Source organism: Micropterus dolomieu, linkage group LG15 (genome assembly GCF_021292245.1).
Source record: "Micropterus dolomieu isolate WLL.071019.BEF.003 ecotype Adirondacks linkage group LG15, ASM2129224v1, whole genome shotgun sequence".
Classification (NCBI taxonomy): Eukaryota; Metazoa; Chordata; class Actinopteri; order Centrarchiformes; family Centrarchidae; genus Micropterus; species Micropterus dolomieu.
This window is the reverse complement of record NC_060164.1, coordinates 3,760,095-3,780,206: the sequence shown is the minus strand read 5'-3', so window position 1 is coordinate 3,780,206 and position 20,112 is coordinate 3,760,095. Positions and strand designations below refer to the sequence as shown.

At 40.5% G+C, this 20,112-nt stretch overlaps 1 protein-coding gene across 1 annotated transcript in view; it reads left to right on the top strand.

The window, feature by feature from the left end:
* LOC123984470 (latent-transforming growth factor beta-binding protein 1-like) overlaps positions 1-18,717 on the top strand; it is a 22,240-nt gene extending 3,523 nt beyond the window's left edge. The window contains exons 2-6 of the mRNA XM_046071382.1: positions 4,887-4,946; positions 6,658-6,780; positions 13,536-13,703; positions 18,230-18,403; positions 18,668-18,717. Of these exons, the coding sequence (XP_045927338.1) occupies positions 4,887-4,946; positions 6,658-6,780; positions 13,536-13,703; positions 18,230-18,403; positions 18,668-18,681 (539 nt within the window). The 3' untranslated portion in view covers positions 18,682-18,717. The remainder of the gene's footprint in view (positions 1-4,886; positions 4,947-6,657; positions 6,781-13,535; positions 13,704-18,229; positions 18,404-18,667) is intronic.
* The last annotated feature ends 1,395 nt before the right edge of the window (positions 18,718-20,112 follow it).

Below are 20,112 nucleotides of genomic sequence, written 5' to 3'. Positions count from 1 at the left end.
TAACCAGAACAAAGAAATATGACCACATTACTCCTATTTTAGCTTCATTACACTGGCTCCCAGTATGTTTTAGAATTGACTTTAAAATTCTATTGATCACTTTTAAAGCTCTTCATGGCCTCTCGCCTTGTTATATTTCGGACCTTTTAGTCCCATACGCACCAGCACGTACCTTGAGATCCTCGGGCAGAGGTCTGTTGTCTGTTCCAGAGTCTCGACTGAAAACTAAAGGGGACAGAGCGTTTGCTGTCAGGGCCCCGAGGCTCTGGAACAGCCTGCCCGAGGAAATCAGGTCGGCTGAGTCAGTGAACTCTTTTAAGTCCCTTCTTAAAACATACTTTTATAGGGGAGCTTTTCCCGATCTTATTTGACTTTATTTTATCCCTTTGATTTTATTGTATTTTACTAATTTTATATTAAATTTTCATGCTCTTATCTTTTTTTTGTATTATTCTTTACACTTGTTAAAGCACTTTGTAACTTGTTTTTGAAAAGTGCTCTACAAATAAGGATTATTATTATTATATTATTATTTTAGACTTGAAATGCTGACGTCATTCTTTTAATGGGGCAGCTGTAGAAGCTTTATCAAGTCTGACAAAATAATGATATCATAGGGATGTCATCAAAGTTATCTCAACTTTGGCTTGAAGAATACAAACAGAAAGCCTGCATTACAAACTGGGGGTGTGAGGTTTGAAAGACCTGGCTGTTTACACAGCAGGGAGGGTCTAATGAAAGACGACGTTGAGATGGGAAATGTAGTGCCTGGGGCTGCTGCTCATTTTTAGGTGTCCTATTGTTTTTCTTCTCATTCTTCTTCTTTTTCTCTGCTAAAACTGCAGCAAAACCATAAGACCAAACATCACCAAAGATACTGCTTTAAGCTACTACTTAAAGCTTTCATTTTTGAGGTAATTTACTACTAGAATAAAAGATTATTGATTTATTTATAAATTTAGGTTGTACTATACTTAAAAAGAAAGACAGAGTGAAATGGCAAGCCACCTGGAAACCTACACCTAAAATGTGTTTTACACAGCTCAGTGAGTGTCTCTCACAGACTTTCGCTTCAGCTAGCAACAGGCAAAATAAAGACGCTGAACCAGAGCAATTAGGAAACATTATATGACCCTTGTGCTGGTTTGGGTATTAAAAGACAGGTGACTGTCACCCTGCCAGTTATTTCCAGAGAGGAAAAGCACTAAATGCCTTGGTGGCATGCAGTGCAGGCCCCTGCTCCACAGGTCTTTTTAGAGAAGTTATTACCCGGCTGTGTGGGGGAGTCAGAGAGGGGGTTGCCAGCCTGACTGTGGCTGTGCTTTTTATGAAGTAGCTGGCTATTCAACCATAGTCCCTTTATAGAACTATGGAACCTGTCTTTGAAGCCAAAGCTATTGGATGTAGAGCATTAAAGACACACTCAGAGTTACAGTAAGTTCCCCATTTCAACTGTATACAACCCAATTACACATATTGTTTACATTAGCTGTAGACTTGGATGCGCATGAAGCTGTGACTCATCAGGGCAAAACATTAGCAACTCTGTCCGAAATGAGCTGGTTCTTTGGTAAAAAGATCCATAAAACATGAGAAGAAGCTTTACCTATGACTACGAAGAGCATTTTGGTAAGAAATTACAATAAACTAAGCTCAGTAATACATTCAGCAGTTCACTCTCAGATTCTGGGTCAATTTTTGATAGCTGAGCCGAAGCTCATTGATGTCGTATTCAGAGTGATTCTCCATGTCATACCGACAGATAAAACTACATTTCACACAAACAAATTTGAAGTAATTAAAAGTGATGGCCATGACATTAACCTAATATCATTAGACCATTCAGGAGACTACTATATAGAGTGCTTTATTATTGCTGTCTCATTGGTTGGGAAACTCACAAACAAAGACAAATTAAACAAAGAATGGTTCAAGAGCTATCCTGACTTTTAATCCCTAGCATGGGTCAAGCTCTAACCACACTGGATCCTACATTTCCCATAATGCAACTCAGCCACGCATGTTTCCTTACACTCTCTCTTCCTTAGAAATGACAGCATCTTTCAAACTTTAAACCTCAAGTTTGTAATGCAAGCGTTTCCACGGGCTGAGTAGTACTCAACATGACCAGTAAACTGAAGTTAATGTGTACAGTTTACGCTCATAACAGACTACTTATACTTACACAAACAGAGGACAGATATTAGGTTTTGTTGGATCAGTAAAGGTATGACATCAATTCCTGATTTATTATATGCATTAAAACGTGAACTCAGGTGAGAGATGATTAGGATTTAGAGAAATTTCACATTTAAAATCAGTAGCTACTCATACCAGCGTTTAGCCCACATGCCTCATAGACCACAGACGGAAATGTCAGCATGACTAGTCACATATTTCTGTGGGAGTCACTACAAAGCCAGAGGTTTGTCCTTCCCTCTGTTCTCCTCAGGAATGGCAGGGGCATGAGTTTAGATTTTGAAGAAGTGTGAAATGGTCCATTGTGCCATGGAGACACTGGTAGCTGGTAAATAAACTGGCTTTATTGGTCAAACAAACATTGCCTTGTTGTTTCCCGTTGAGCGAAATATCAATCTGCTTTCAGGTATTTGGGTACCAACTCCCTACTGGTGCCTTTGTCCACCGTTACAGCAGAGCCCAGCCTCTAACATGCAGTTTGACTTGAGTGTGTTTATTGTGAGCTACTGGCTGTCTGAGCAGCTTTCAGCTCTTTAGCCTCCAGCCACTGCCCCGAGTCTTTTCATGTCGGTCTCAATCAATTTAATTCAATTTCAATTCAGTTTTATTTATATAGCGTCAGTTCATAACAACAGTTATCTCATTGCTCTTTTCATATAGAGCATGTCTAGACCGTACTCTTTGCAATAAAATAGAAAACTCAAACAGAACCATGGCTCATGGTGGGTGGCCAACTGCCTCAACCGGTTGGTGCGGGGAGGGGGGGGGGGGGTAGTGGTACAGACAGCAATGAAAGTGAATAACAGTACTAATAATTATAGTAATAATAATGATAATGAAAATAGGACTAATATTATTTGTAGCAGTGGGTGTCAGCAGGAACATGGGGGCAGCAGGTGGCTCACAAACACAGATCCAGACTCCACAGCTCTGGACCTGAATCATCTGCAGAAAGTGACAGTAGGAGAGAGGAGAGGGACGAGTGCGAAGTGGAGTTAGTAACATGCATTAATGGGATAAGAATGCAGACAGTTGGAGATGGAGATTTTTCCAGAGCAGAATATTAAAGTACGACAACGGTTATGTAACCAATGGGTGACTTATTTAGGGAGAACATCTCCTAACAAAATATAATATGGTACGGTTCCAAACTCAGTGCTTTTTGCTCATTTTATTGAACGACCACAGAGAAAAAAAATGTCTTAACACTGGAACCAAGAGAGAAATGCACTGAAACTTTTAGCTTCTCTAGGGGCTTGATTGCAGAAATCCCCCAAGGCTGCATAGCGTTGGATAAAACATTGCAATACAATTGTCAATCACACACTCGCACTAAATATAATAAATCTATGCTAGTTAGCTTAAAGTGGCTATAATCAGTATCAAAGAACAATGTGAGTGAGTTTAAGCTCATTGTTTAGCTGTCCGGCCTACACTTTTTTTGGTTCACTTATAGCCTAGTTTTTAGAGAAAAAGCTATAAAAACCCACTGTACACTCACTACCTGTACTGTTCACTGTTCCTGTTGCCCTCAAGTAGCTAAAAAAACAGTTATTGCAATTTTAACAAGTTAGCTGGTTGTTCTTAGCTAGAATGCTGTTGGCTGTCACAGTCAGAAGTGAATATAGCTTGCTTGGTACTGGCCAGTGTTTAATAATAAGTGGGCAGAAGTAAAAAAAAAAAAAAACAGAGGTGGTTCTCAAATGCTGGAACACACTGTTCGTTGTTAAGGGCCCAACTTGAACTAGAAACACCAGTTTACATTTATCTGACACTTTTATCCAAAGCAACTCACAATTTTGATACATGTCAGAGGTCACATGCCTCTGGAGCAACCAGGAGTTAAGTGTCTTGCTCAGAGACAGTGGGCGATTGAACCTGGGTCTTTCACACTAAAGGCATGTGTCTTATCCACTGCCCCATTATCACCTCTGTTATTGAGAACGTGCGCACCTGATAACTCAGTAGATTTATGACGGCACAGTCTTATCATCAGTTTACATGAATACTACGTTTGGAACATTTTCTGTGTATTGATAACTATAATTTGTTGATAACTATTGGAATTTGATTACAAAATAAAACAATGCAAAACATTAATAAACTAGCATGTAACAAATTAGAGCACAAACATATAAGATTTTTTGAAATAAGTAAAAATTTAATTTTGTGAGGCTTATATAGGCAACCCATGCAAAAATATTGATCACTCAGAATGAATGATTTTGAGATTCTTTGAAATTGTTAAGGAGACATCTTTAAAACATGAAGTAGCAGAGTTTATTATTTTAGGGCCTCTAAATTATTTCAAACATTGATTGGATAGTTTGAGATACAGGACATCTGAGAAGAATCCACAGTACAGTTTACGTAGAACAGTCTCCCCTGGAAAGCTGGAAAACAATCTACTGTTTCAAACTGATGTGAGAGAAAAGCTACACATTCCACTAAAAAGGTTTAAATTTAAAATTGGAACTGCTTTATTGATCATTTGTGGCAAAACAATGACGATGGTGTGTGGGTGATGGTAATATAGGGAACCAAGGTTAAATCGGACCTGAAAACTGAAAAAAACATGTTTGCAGTGTATTGTGTATGAAAATTTAACCATTCATTAAATGCCTGAATGTAATGACTAATAAATGTTTGCTGCCGTCTCTTTTCATTTTACATTCTCCTCTTCTCAGCGATCCCTCTGATAGATTGTCCGGAGGGTTACAAGAGAATCAACAGCTCTCATTGCCAAGGTAATACTTTCCCTGACATTTGTGGTTAAAATATCTTATCTTATGTGTGTGTGTGTGTATATATGTGTAATTTGGTACGCACATTCATTTCCCTTCAAAATTATTTGCAGTCACTTTGGTGATCATCTGACCTTTCATCTAGTGCCATCATCACCTCAAACTTTCAATTTGTACGCTAGTTTGGTTCTTGCTGCAAAGGTTCGCTAAGAAGTTTCTGTGTGTCTCTGCAGTCTGGGGCTAAGTTTCAACAAGCGTCATGTTCAAAAGACTGTTCAGGTTGACTGGCCAGAACATGGTGGGGAAGTGCTCCTTCCTGTTCAGCCATGTTTGGACTTGAGGAGTCACTTAGCAGCATCTGTGTTGCACTGCAGTACGAACTACAAAGCAAAGACACACACAAAGGATTAGGTCTCCCCTTGTTGAGACTTGTATTGGCCAGGCATGAATGCTGTCATAGACCTTATAGCAAACATACAGAGCTCCAAAACAGCCGACCTTAACAGCTATTCAGATGAACAGAAATCCCACTGGTACCAATAGAGGAGGAGGTCTCAGAAACTTTAATGTTTGAAAGTAAGCACTATATATTACCTTATAATTATTATTATTATTATTATTACTTGAAGTCAGTGCACTGAAAGACCAGTGCAGACATACTACGGTAGTAGCTTTGAAAGCCAATTTCAGTAAAAATAAACTGAGACTAAATGAGCTTAGATTGGTTCTCAATAAATGGTAAGAACATAGTCTGGTGTTCTTCATCAAACATCAGGGAAATTTTGGACAAAAAAGACTGTAACTTATAAGATACCAGTTTAATTGGATTAACTCAGACTGGTGAAACCTTATATTAGCTTTAGTTGAACGTGCATTTTCACACAGAGCAACTGTGAATTATGTCCCTAATTAATTATATTGAAAGCTGGGCTGACTGAAAACCTGTTTCAGTGTTCATATGGGCACATTATGCTGTTCTGTTGGGAGAATCATTCCCCACAATAATTTGTGGTTCTTTATAGTCCCAATAGAGGGCACTGGAGGCACCATTACCACCAGTAATGAGGCACAGTGCCATGTTATCCACAGTGTTTGCCAGCTCTGTGGCTAGAAGCAGAAGAGCTCTGAGAGGAGAAAGAGAGGACCTGCTGCTGAGTCAGACTGCTGCCAGACTCAGTGTGTGTGTTATCCTAGACTTTGTTGTCCCTCAGGAGGTGCCGGGACTTCTGTAATCCACCATATCCTTTTTTTTGTGTTCTTTATCACGTGTAGTGTTGACCTTTGACATCAAATTAAACAGCGCATTCAGCACGTCTACAGTTTTTGTCGCTCATTCACCCATTCATGATCAGCTACAGTGTGGGGCAGTGTTTTTTCCCACAGTCCCACAGCTTTAACTCTTCAAGCACATATACTACCTACCAAATGCCTAATCTCTTTCAAAATGTAACGCCAACATCACCGACCGAGACTGTACAAGCAGATAGAAACCAAGAGGAGAGCAGTACTAGGGAAGGAGGGGGTCTTGCCATTCTCATTAACAACTGCTGGTCCAGCCCTGTCAAGGAACGTGTCTGTAGCATGGACTTTGAACATGCGCCAGATGTCTTTTGTGTAACTAAGTACAGTAATTGAGAAAATTATAAACATCTCTGTGTCCCATCTGGCAATGTTTCCTGGATTTATTGTGTTTTATTTTTTTGTTGATTCACAGATTTAGATGAGTGCCAGCTACAGGGAGTGTGTCCTAATGGGAACTGTCTGAACACCATGGGCAGCTACAGGTGCATGTGTAAACCTGGCTATGTCCCTGACCCCACGCTCACCATGTGCATATGTAAGTCCCACAATCTAATATTGTCTATTTCAGTTTCTTTCTCTCATTAATTTCTCATTAATTATCATCCAAACCCAGAACATCCAACAGTGTCAGACTGAGCCACAACTATACATTGACAACTACTGAATGCATTACATTTGCATGCTGGTCTATGATGTGCAGATTTGCTCATACAATAGGAGTTTGATATTTCCCATCACATGACAGTAGACATGGGACATATGCGTTTCATGATTTCCCCCACCACCTGCCCCAAAGTACAAGCATAGCATAGGGCTGCTAGGAATGCACTAAAGATATGCTGATGAATACAGTGCATGGATGAAAGCATGGTGTTTATTGCATAATTCTGTTTCCCCCTCAAGCATGTACTGCAAAGCACAAAATACAGCCGAACCCAACATATCACACGTGTCTCATATAAAAGGAGCAGGACAGAGAGGATGAGGGGCAACACAGAGAAGATGTAGTTAGTTAAGCAACGTGCATGCAAAAGTGCCAAAGTGGTCTTGAACATGATTGATCAGCTGTGTGTGTGTTTGAGGAAGAAAGTTGAGGGGTTGGGGAATGGGGTTGTGTCCCGATTCTCTTTTATCTCATGGCTAATGAGGAAGTGTTCCTTCATCACCATCACTGTTAAAACGAAAGGGCTCAGCAGAGGAGACTTAACAAACGTGTTATTCTTAGCACTGACTTCCAAGAGCTGTGCAAACACACACACACACACACACACACACACACACACACACACACACACACACACTCCAAGCTGATGGCTCACCTGTGATTGAAAACTCCAGCGATATACTTGTACCCTTTATATTGTATCTTTTAATTTCTATCCTGTGACCAGATGTTGCTGGACAGGGTGCTGAAGTTAACACAGAACAAATCTAATTCTACTCCGTGTCACTTTTGCTAATTATGGTGATCTGTGCTTAAAGTGTCATTTTCTGCCACTTTTTTGGGTCCAGGTAAAATGGCAAATATTTGGCAAAATCTCTTCATTTCAACTGAATGGCTGTGATCAGTGATTTAATTTGTGGGGTTGAAGTACATCCGATCAAATCTTTTGCCTGGAGTTGGCAGAAAGTTGTTTCTGTACAGTAATCAGTGAGGACCGGCCCTCAGTAACACTCCGCTCCAGCAGCGTTTATCATTTATCCAACCTAATCCTTCTCTTGTTTTTGGTCTGGTAAACAGTAAATTCATAAAATTCAGGTTAAAAAATGCAAAACATTTGGACTTTGCAGACAATGATGTATGTGTTTATTTGCATACTGTAAAGAGTGGGGAAGAGAGATCCAATCATAAATGCAGTGTGGAAAGCCTGCTGTCGCAAGTTGTGTTATTATCAAATTTTTTTTATGCGCATTATTAAGTATCGCATTAGAAAAGCTTGATGGAAACAGCAAAATTCGCAAAGAAATTTTGCAAAAACATTTTCCGACCACTTGAGGTGTAATTTGCCTTTGTCGAAAAGAGTTATTGCGCTAAAAGGGAGATGGAAACACTTTTGCCGGATAAGTTCTGACGTAGCGAACATTCAACTCACGACTGATCAGCCGCTTCTGCTGTCTGGTTGGATATTCTAATAAAGACATGGCTGTAGCAACTTACCCACACTTGAAACACATTCCTGAGGACCTGTCTCCATTTGTCTCAGGTCCATGTGACTGGTTTTGTTTCTGGTTTGCAACTCGTCTGTGACAACTACCTTTGCCGTACTCTGGTTTATTCACTCCAAAGCAGCTGATCTAAAAGCACCTATTTCGCATTGTCTTTGTTTCTTCTTTTTTTTTTTAACATTTTAAAAGTCTGCTTAAAATTGGCTAGATGGAAGCAGGGCTTTAGTGTCCTCCTGCCTCTCCAATCTCTCTTCAAGATTTCTGGATCTTTTGCATGTCTTTGTTATCGCAACGTGATGAATTGTACAAATGGGGATAACATTCATGTTAACCCGGTTCGAGTTGCATTCATGGTGTAGCACTCCATCCTCAGGAGAAGTGATAGAAGTAATTGTGTTAAGAATTTAAAAAAAGAGAGCTCAAGAGAGATGTTCAAATCCTGTCTACTGGCTCAATGCAGCACACCCAGTCAATCGCTTCCACATAAAGATGTATGTGATTTTAAATTTTGGAAAGTTACAAAAGATTTCGGACGGGAGATTTTTAGATTATATACAATGTGACAAGGACTTTGTTTGGAGCATACTGAGGCACTAAGTCTGACATAGTTTTCTTTGAAGATTTGTCCTTGCAAGACATAGCATAGCATGATGCTCATCACTTGGCAGGTGCAGTGCACAGTATTAAGTCCAAAGAGTTCACTTTTTGTCTCATCAAACCGCAGAAACATTTTCCTCATGCTCTCACAGTCCTTTAAGTGCAGCTTGCCAAACTCCAGGTTGGCTGTCAGCTGCCTTTTGCTCAGGAGCTGCTCCGTCTGCTCACTCTGCCAGAGTGGCAGAGTGCTGCAGGGAATGTATTTTCTTTTTGGCAGGTTGTCTCATTTCTGCAGACGAACCCTGCAGAGAGAGGCCATTGATTTCTTAGTTACCAGCCTGACCAAGGCCCTCCTTGCCTATTTACTCATTTTGGCCAGATGGCAAAGAGGAAAAGATAGTTTCAGACTTCTTTTATTTCACAATAGTGGAGTTTACTTTGCTCCTGGGAACTTTAAATGTTGCAGATTTTTTATACCTTTTCCTTGGAATATACCTCTATACAATTCCTTTCCTCCAGTATAGTTTCTTTGACTGTTTTTGATATGACAAACACTGAACTGCGGGACATTATATATACATATAATATCTACATCACAGTGGACTGTAGTCATGTATGGTGGCGCCTCAAGGTAAATAGCTTCATTTATATAGCGATTTTATCTAAAGCTCTTTGTACAAGGTTATGCTTATTCACGCACACATTTACACACCAGTGGCAGAGAGCTACCATGCTTGGTCTGGCCAAACATTGGGAGCAATTTGGGGTCCACTGCCTTGCCAAAGGACACTTCAACATGTGGTGGTGGAGATCACTGGATGACCCGCTCTACCTCCTCAGCCACAGGCAGCCGATCAAGGATGATCAAAGGAATCAGGGAGCATTAAAGGAATAGCTCAGCATTTTGAGAAACACTGGGAATTAACCAGAAATGGCAGACATGAAAACTAGTTAGCAAGTCATCCACAGTGAAAAACAATGAACAAGTGACCAACTAAATACACCAGTGGGTGTGAACATAATCACACACACACAGGGGAAACCACTAGCTAATCACTGAACACATACACAGGAAGTAAAACAAGACAAAGACACTAAGGGCAGACAAACTACAAAGTAAAACAGGAAACACAAAACAGTAGAACGTCAACCACTCCAGAACCTTGAAAAAACTACACAGGCTTTTTTTAAGGGGATGTACTGAATGATGGTTTAAATGGCCTCAATATTTATATTAAATAATTGAATAATAATCAATATGACTTTTATTTAACATTAATACCCTGCTCTTAAAAAAGATAAAACTGACAGCCACTTAATTTATTTAGTCTCATAACTCAAAACTATAAATGAATAATTAATTTAATAACTATAATCAACATTACCATCAATAGCTAGAAGGTTGAAGGAGGTTGACAACCTGCACTACAAGCGGAGCGTCTGCACAGAAGTACTGAGCGGACATATAAACTGGTGTTCCAGCATGTAACTCCCCCTAAAACCACAAAGAATGGAAGAAGAAGTTTGTTGATTGGCCAGTCAGTTGGCGGTCCACCACTGATCCAGACTGAAATATACATGTTAGCATTCTGACGTTTGTGTTTAGCTCAGCACCACTGTGTCTAAGAACCTCAGAGCTGATAGCATGGCTGTAGTGTCTTAGTCTTGTTACATTTTTGTTTGGGTACGTTCATGTACACAAAGCAGGGCTGCACGATTTGGAGAAAAAGTCATATTGCAATTATTGTGAACAATATTGCTTAATTATCAAGGAGGATGATGGATGCATGAATTTATGTGAGTGAAGGTGTTGTAGTAGGCAAAAACAAGATAAATACCCAAAACCAAAGAAAAACAAACCTGGGAGAAAGACCCGGAAGGGAGGTCTGACCTCGGCTCAACAGCAGCTCCCGGCTGAATGAGAAGGTGCCTCCAGTTATCACAATCAGCTCTACTTCTACAAGGGAGAGAGAGATAGGCCACACCCACTCATGACCCTACAGGGCGTCACACAGCCAATAACGTCAATACGTATGATAGTATGATCACTATGGTAAATGTTCAAACAAGAAAATGCCTTAACTTCTGCTGTATATGTTTTTAAGTGTGTACCCATGTGCTTAAACTTTGTTTACACTGCTAAAAACAAACACTTAATCATCACAGTATAACATCAAGTCAATTAAACTTCAGGGATATCAATCCGACCAGTTAGGGAGCTTAACGATTGTGAATCAATGTCACTTGTTTTGATGACACTGATGCACTGGAGAAGCAACAGCCTCAGACAACTGCTCTCTCCTTAAACTTCCTGACTGATTGTTCTCTAGTTTTGCGTTTTGCTAGTGTCCTTGTCACTACTGGTGGCGTGAGGCGGTACCTGCAGCCCATTCAGGTTGCACAGGAAGTCCAGCTTCTTCAGGAGAGCACATCCATAGGTGCCGTCGCAAGATGTTTTTGCTGGGATTTCCAGCACAGTCTCAAGAGCATGAAGGAGATAACCAGGAGATGGGCCGTTACATGAGGAAAGCTGGACAGGGCTGTAGAATGGCATCAACTCAGCAGCAGACCGGTATCTGCTGCTTTGTGGGAGGAGGAACAGGAGGCCCCACAAAATGACCTTCAGCAGGCTACTGGTCTGCATGTTTCTAACCAAACTGTCAGAAACAGACTCTATAAGGGTCGCATGAGGGGCCCAACATCCTCTAGTGGGACCTGTGCTCACAGCCCAGCACTGTGCAGAGAAGACCAGAATTGGCAGGTCCGCCATTAGCGCTTCACTCTCTTCCAAGATGAGAGCAGGTTCACACTGAGCATATGTGACAGACGTGAAAGAGTCTGGAGACACCGTGGAGAACGTTATGCTTCCGACTCCTCCTGGTGCAGTGGGCCCTCTGGCATGTTATGTATCGTGGCTGCCAAGTATCGCCACAGACTGTCCTGGAGCTCACGGATGCCCTGATCCAGGTCTGGGAGGAGATCCCCCGTGACCCCATCCACCATCTCATCAGGAGCATGCCCAGATGCTGTCAGGAGTGCGTACAGGCACGTGTGGACCAAACACACTGCTGAGTCACAATATGTTGCTGTGATAAAAGTAACACAGGTTAGATCAGCCTGTGATTTCAGTTTTTCACTTTGATTTTCGGTGTGATTTTGAATCCAGCACTCAGGCGGCTGGTGATTTTGGTTTCTGATGATCGTTGTTACGTCATTTTGTTCTCAACTAATAAACAGTAAAGATTTTGAACTTTGAACTATTTTGTCCTTTGTTTTGTTTCGTTAGCAGTGATACAGCAATTGCTTAATTAAAATATCACAGTAGCTGCTAAAGGGGTAGCAGGAAATCAAGGGTTTGGGCCCAAAGCAGACAGCAGACGCAGAGCAGGTTCAGTGCAGTGATTTCAATGAGTAAGCCACAACAGGGGCAAAACGTACAGGATGGTGAAATGGCAGGCAGAGAGCTAAAACCAGGGAAAGTAGTCCAACACTAGCAACAGATCTAAAGTCCTCCGTTCAAAATCCTGAAAAACAGGCAATGTCTAAAGTTAAACCAATAATCCAGAAAAAAGAGGGAAAAAAGACAGTAGGGAAAAATAGTTGTGACATGGGTCAGATGACAACAATGACCTGGCAAAGACAAAAGGGAACAGAACAAACTAAATACTCTAGTGAGGACAAGATAATGAGACACAAACAATTACACAAGGGGGAAGTGAAGTGAACCGAAAGAGAAAAGAGGAAAATACCAAAGTAAAACAGGAAACAGGAAAAAACATAATGAAATAAACCAAACACAAGAGGAAAGGGAATGAATGAATAAATAAATAACATGGTGAAAACAACCTAAAAAACGCAGAGCAGGAATACACGACAGGAAGAAAAGTTCAAAAAGACACAAGAGGAAGCATTCAACAAAATAAGAAAAATAATAACACTTAAACCCAAAACTGTGACATAAAACTACTGAACAAGCTTCAGCCAACCTTTTACAACCACCATCAGATGTTTTAAAATCTGATTATTTTTTTGCGAATACTTTGGAGGTCATTATTTTTTCTGTGTTCCACTTAGAACAGTCTCCAGTTAGCATTTTGTGTTGGATACACCCCAAAACCTGAAAAACAAACTGAGCCAAACTCTCCGGCATGCCTACATCTGCCACTGCTTGACTTTCATAGTGCATGTATGCATGAAAACATGTTTTTCATGTTTTTACTACAACATGTCTGTGCTTTGATGTGTTCCAATGTGTTTCTGTGTTTGGCTTTATTAGTTTAAATGTGTGCCAAATGTGGTTGCCCTATCTTCTCACCGCAAAATCTGTATTTTTTATGCACTGGTGTTGTTTTAGAAATATATTTAGTTTGTTCAGGTGAGAAGGGTAAGGTGCTTTGGTGAAGGGGACCTCTTTATTTCTCCACTCTCTGTCATCTCTTTCATCCCCCCATGTATGTGCCTCCTACACTTTGGTGCACTACACCCCCCCCTCTCCTCCTCTTGTCCTCCATCTGCGCTCCACTTCAGCCAACACGCCTGCCATCCAAGAGGAGAAGGGTGCTTGCTTCCGTTTGGTCAGCTCAGGGAAGCAGTGTTTGCACCCGGTGTCTGCCCAGCTGAGCAAACAGCTCTGCTGCTGCAGTGTGGGCAAAGCCTGGGGCCCTCGTTGTGACAAATGCCCCCCTCCAGGAACAGGTAAGGCCACCAGCCATGTCAGACATTTATCCTGCCTCAGTGAGAACTAAAGAGCCCAAGGCTTTCTTTTCTCAACTGTATGAAGAGAATATCATGCCAAACACCAATTAACAATCTTGCAGTTTAGTTTGGCCTTGCCTCAACACACTTGGACTTGTGTCCTGCAATACTTATTGCTTATTATAAGGATGCTCACACACAGATCAAAATTAACAAGCCAAAACAAACACCCAAACACCTGCAAAACTAATGACACGCCCATCAACCTCAGATGTACTTTTAGTTTCAAATGTTAGCATGCTAACCCATGGTAAAAATGACCTGTTAAACATCAGCACATCAGCATGTTGGCATTGTCATTGTGAGCATGTTAGAGCTCTGATGTTTGCATTTAGCTCAAAGCACCTGCTGCCCCCGTGTTCCTGCTCGACACCCTCTGTTTCAATTATCATCACAGAGTACGGTCTAGACCTGCTCTTTTATGAAAAGCGCTCAGAGATAACTGTTGTTGTGATTTGGCGCTATATAAATAGAATTTAATTTAATTGAATGCAAACAGAAGCCATTCTGTTTTCAGTTCATTACAACAGCAATATAACGTCTAATAATCTTGCATGATTATAAACTCGAATAAAAGACAGGAATTTTAAAAAGGGAAGGCAAAAAAGATCCTGTGTGTATCCCATTCTTTTTTTCCCCAGTTCGTACTGTCTGCATGGGTTTCACAGCTTGGCTAAGTAGTGACTTTTAGTTGCTTTGAGAATACATAAACAAAACATTTTGCAGTAGCTATTGTCACACCCACATCTGCTACTTTCCTGTTTATCTTTTTTTCCCTACACAACTCATTATGTCAGTACAGTTTAGTAAGGCCTTTTTTTGGGGTTTGGGAAGTTGCAGTTGGTTCGACCTTTAAGATGCCTGTGCATAGTAATGTATTTTAAAATGTTTGGTTGTTGCAAGCATGTGTTACCTTTAAGCCTGATGTGCTGTCATGTATTTTGTGGCGATCATCATGGAGGTTTAGGTGGAATATATAGGATACAGTTTGACTTTAGCTGTTCTTGTGCATTATGTCATTGTTAGAGAAACAAATTACTGTGGTTGGAGAGAAAAGTTTAACTTACTTGTTGTCAGGCAGATTTTTGCTATTCATTTTCCATTCACATTCAGACCCTTGTACTTTCCCACCATGATCATCCAAAAAAACAACACAACATTATAGTGATAGCAATGATGATCTCTTAAGTGATTGCGCCTACAAAATAAAAGCATGAGAATGTCTTTACAGCAGTACTTTATGTCGTGTTTAATTGAGAGCTTTTACTTTTCAAAAGAGTCTTTGGCTTGCCTAACACACCTCTGAAAAAGTCGTCAGAAAACGTGAGATCGGAAAAGCAGGAATTTCCTCTGCCTGGAGATACTCAGAGGCGTGTGACCTCTGACATGTATAGCAACTGTAAGTCGTTTTGGATAAAAGCGTCAGCTAAATGAAGAAATGTAATGTAATGGAACACACTCCTGCTTAATGTGAACATGTAAAACTATCTCTTCATAATTAATTTGTTGAAAAGGGAGAAAAATAACACAAGTAACAAATGGGGATTGAACACACAAATCTTCAAACAGGAGTCCTGTGCACTACTGACTGAGCTAAACAGCAGCCAGTAAATGGCAGATTATAAATGATAAACTGACTATCTTCTGGCCTGTCATCTAATGACTTGAAAAAAATTTGGCCCGATGCCAGACTGATTTGCCGACCCCTGATCTAAGTCATCCCCTAATTACACCAGGTTATCTAAATAGAGCTACTTAGACAGCTTGCAAGTTAAATCTTAGTGATGGTAATTAGAATCATGTAATGCTCGTTGTACCCTTGACCTTTTACTTTAGCAGTGTTAACAGTGTTTGTCATGGCTTGAATGAACTGCATATTGTTTTGCAACACTTGCACAGAAGGGGTTTGCTGCTGCCTCATATTTACAGTTTCACAAAAAAAAAATGTGCCGGTGTGTGTTGATGAAAACTAGTGAAGCATTCCATTACACACGGGCATTTAGTGTTGGAACAGGCACAAGCCTTGCCTTTGTAAAAGCCTGAGCTCTCTGCTCTCCTAACACTTTATTGGATGCCTTTAGAGATACTTTAAGTAGAACTTATAGTTCTTTAGACTCTCCAGGTCCCTTCTCAGCATGGTGTAAAGCAGGCCATCGTAACTGCAAGGACTGGTATCAGATCAGAAAATGATGATGACAAAAATGATTCCCAGCGGTGTTGCAGAAATGCCAGTCAATTCCTACATTGAGTCAAACTTAAAGCTAGCACTGAGTTAATGCCTGCATGGGTCTTTACCCGAGACCCAAACCCAGATTGTGTGTTTTAGAAAGAGAGACATTTCTTAATAACTTAGATAGTTAGAGACCATCTTGTGATGGGATCAGCCGCGACACCCATCAACATGGTGACATTCTGACCCATGAGGACTCAGCAGTCATTTCTACATTATTACATCCATCGCCAGTCAGACCACACCGATCTTCAAACTCTGCCTTCATTTTGAACTATACACCTTGCAAAGTTGTGACGCTATTCAGACTAAATCTGTCCACAGAATCAGAATCAGCTTTATTTGCCAGGTATGTGTACACATACGAGGAATTTGACTCAGGATTGTACATTGCTCACAATGTGCTTACTTAATACAATAATAAAATCAGACCCAGGCTACAGTATAGAGAACACATATATACACACTATAAACAATATATAAAACAATACTAATAGACATATACATCAGATAGGCATATTCAGGACCATACACCTTGGCAAAGGACTCAAAACCACTTCTGTGGTCGGTCCTTCTACAGTATGTGTCTCCATGACCACATTTTGCCATGATGACACACACAGACTCACAAGGTGATAACAATACCAGCCATGCTAACACATAACCGAAATGCACCAAGTCTAAAGCTTTGTGCAACAAGGGGTACATCCCAAGTCTGTTAATTGCAGCAACATTTTCCTCACTTGGGTCTTTTCCTTGCATCTTAGTCCCTCCCACCAGTGTTACATGGAGAGACGCAAGGAAACCATACTAATACTAATACAGGCACACAGTCAGAGCAGCATGTTTTCTCTCTGTAGCTATTACCTGTTTAAAAACACTGACACATGAAGAACAACCTGTAGTCTGTATTTATACTGCATCCTGCTCAGAAGCACATGATCATTCCTATTAGCAAAATGCTTTTCTATTCATTATCAGCATCTGTATTTCATTATTATTATCTCCGATTTGAATAACCCAGAATATCATTATGCGTCAATCAACAGGTATCCAATAAGGGTGCATGTTGGCCAGTAAAAGGCTTCCGTGAAGGCTACTCTTGTGTATCCTCGCTCATGGCTCCACAGAGATCGCTCCTCGCTCCTTAGAGCAGAAATACGAGCTTTGGGTCGGCCTGCAAGATGGCGGACCAGAACAACTCAAACGACGATTGAGGAGCGAGGAAATGACAAATAGGAGACTTGTGATGTACCCACTATGATTCCAACCCACCCAGAGACCTGATACTTTGTCGTGGCCCATTTATCCCACTGCATCCCACTGAGGGTAGTTGTTGTAGAAATACTGCAGTAGGAGAAATACAACTACTACTACTACTAGTAAGATAGTTTGTCGGTTTAAACAGGGGAACAAAGAGGTTTACCAGAGCATTCTGACAGAGCTGTGAGGGGAGTGGAGGTGAGAGCATGTAGAACACACAAATACATGAGGGATGAATTGGCAGCCCTGCCGAATGTTCACTGTGAATCCTTTTAAATACTCAACTAACTGAACATCAACGAGAGATATTAGTGGCTTTTTAGATGTGGTGCAGCTGAAGTTTGAGGGAGGATGCTTGGCATTGGTTTACTTAATTTTCCAGAAATTGGACTGGAAAAGTGTTACTACAGCTAACTAAGAGATGTGCACTGTAATGTGATGTCTATGAGTTCCTCATCACCTCTCCATGGGAGTTGACCTTTTTATTGTCTTTAGTCTTTGCATTCTTTATTTCACTATTATTTTATCTCTTTTTAGATGTCATTATCTCATTAATACCTCCATCTTATCATGTGGGAAATGTGTTCTTGGTAAAAAGTTGTTTAGATGAGTCATTGAAATTCTGAAATATACTCTGTAGCTTTATTGCCTTGTCAGGTCTATTTAAAATGTTGTGTGCATTCATGGAGACAAGACTGTATCGTTAGCTTAGTCTGTAATTTGAGCCATTTGAGGATATAACTACAAAGTGTGCTGGTGATCCAGTTTTTTCTAGTACCTAACATTTGAACTTTGTTATTATTTACTAGTTATATTAGCATTGTCAGAACCCTTGCAGCTTCTAAATGTGTAGACTATAATCTCTAATAGTCACACCAAAAGCATTTATAATAGATAATAGTATCAACATGTCTCTTTGTAAATATTATTTCCACTTGTATGATAAGCCCTTGTATTTCTTTTTATTACGTAGCTAAGTTCAAAGAGATCTGTCCCGGTGGAATGGGCTACACTGTTCTACCAAATCCACCTGTCAATAAGCCAGTCACCGTTTACCAGAAGCCCATTGACCCGCTACACCCTCAACCCCTGCCAACACCAGAAAGACCAGTGGAGGCTTTTGGCAAACCAGAAGAGATTATACCAGGTGAGTCTCTAGCACGTAACATTACCAGTGCACATTCAGTTGGTTTAGTTTAATTTGAAATGTGTAGCACAGGTTAAATCTAGCTTAGCACAGCCTAGATTCTTTACAACTGTAACGTGGGAGGAATACAGGTTAATGAAATCAAATGACAATAATAACATTGAGCAGTTGATTAAGATCAAAACGATGGCAGACCCATATTTATCCATTTTTAAAACAATTGTAGGGTCGCAACAGCCCAAACACCTTTTTATCTTCTTCCAGCTTCTCCCAGGTAGCCCAAATAATTCCTAGTCCAGCTGGAAAATGATGACCCTCCAGTGCGCACCAAGGTCTCCCACAAGTCTGTTATGCCTACAGCATTTGGAATGTTAAAACTTAAAAATCCTTTGAGGCCAACTCATAATAAAAGTTCACCATCAGTGATCATTTAGATGCCAACAGAAGGACTGGGTGTAATATTCTCTTTCAAAAAATAATATTACGGTCAGTTTAATAGCAAACACAACCCACGATCTAAGTTGCGATTTTTTTCTCAATTTTGAAATGGTAGAATAATATTGATAAAATTGCACTAAACAGATTTCAAAATGGTGATTTAAAACTGAGTTTAATTTGAAGTTATAAATAGAAGCCAAAAGATAACATGACCATAAAATAAAAATTTTCAAGCACGTATGGTGACGTATTGTACACAATACAATACGTCACCATACGTCATTTATCCAATCAGCATAGCCAGCTAGATGGCTGCATCTGACATAGCGAACTTGTAACTCAGAACTGATCAGATGTTTCTGCTGTCGGCGTCTTGCCCGGTTGTGCAGAGTTCTGCATGCCTGCTTGTATGCACCTCGCGCTCATTTGTGCTGTTAAAGGAGGTGGGTGCAAATCTCGGCAGGTAGCCTTTATCATCTGTTCTGCCGAAATATGCATTCACCACTTAAAGGTCCTTTTCAGGTACTTTGCTCTGCACACTGATCAAAGGGGGTTATCACCGCATATTTTTGCTGAATCTCAATGAATGCTGCTTCTACTGAGTGTAATAAAATATTAACGACTCTAAACGTTCATAGAATAGATTATATACTTAGAATCATTTATCACCATTGATGAACCCCATAAAGGATATTATAGCGTTTAAAAGCATTATTTGGAGGTGCATGCAATTCTTGGAGGAAGTCTTGTTAACCATTGATAGAAGGCAGGACGGATCCATGCTTTCATGTCGTTTATGTCAAAATCTGACCCTACTATCTGAATGGTGCAGCTGAAATCGAGACTCATCAGACCAGGCAACGTTTTTTCCAATCTTCTGTTGTCCAGTTTTGGTGAGCCTGTGTGAACTGTAACCTCAGTTTCCTGTTCTTAGCTGACAGGAGTGGCCCCTGGTGTGGCCTTCTGCTCCTGTAGCCCATCTGCTTCAAGGTTCCACGTGTTGTGCGTTCAGAGATGGTATTCTGCATACCTTGGTTGTAACAAGTGGTTATTTGAGGTACCGTTGCCTTTCTGTCATCTCGAACCAGTCTGCCCATTCTCCTCTGACCTCTGACATCAACAAGGCATTTTCATCCACACAACTGCTGCTCACTGGATGTTTTCTCACTGGAGATTTGGACCATTCTCTGTAAACCCTAGAGATGGTTGTGCATGAAAATCCCAGTAGATCAGCAGTTTCTGAAATACTCAGACCAGCCCGTCTGGCACCA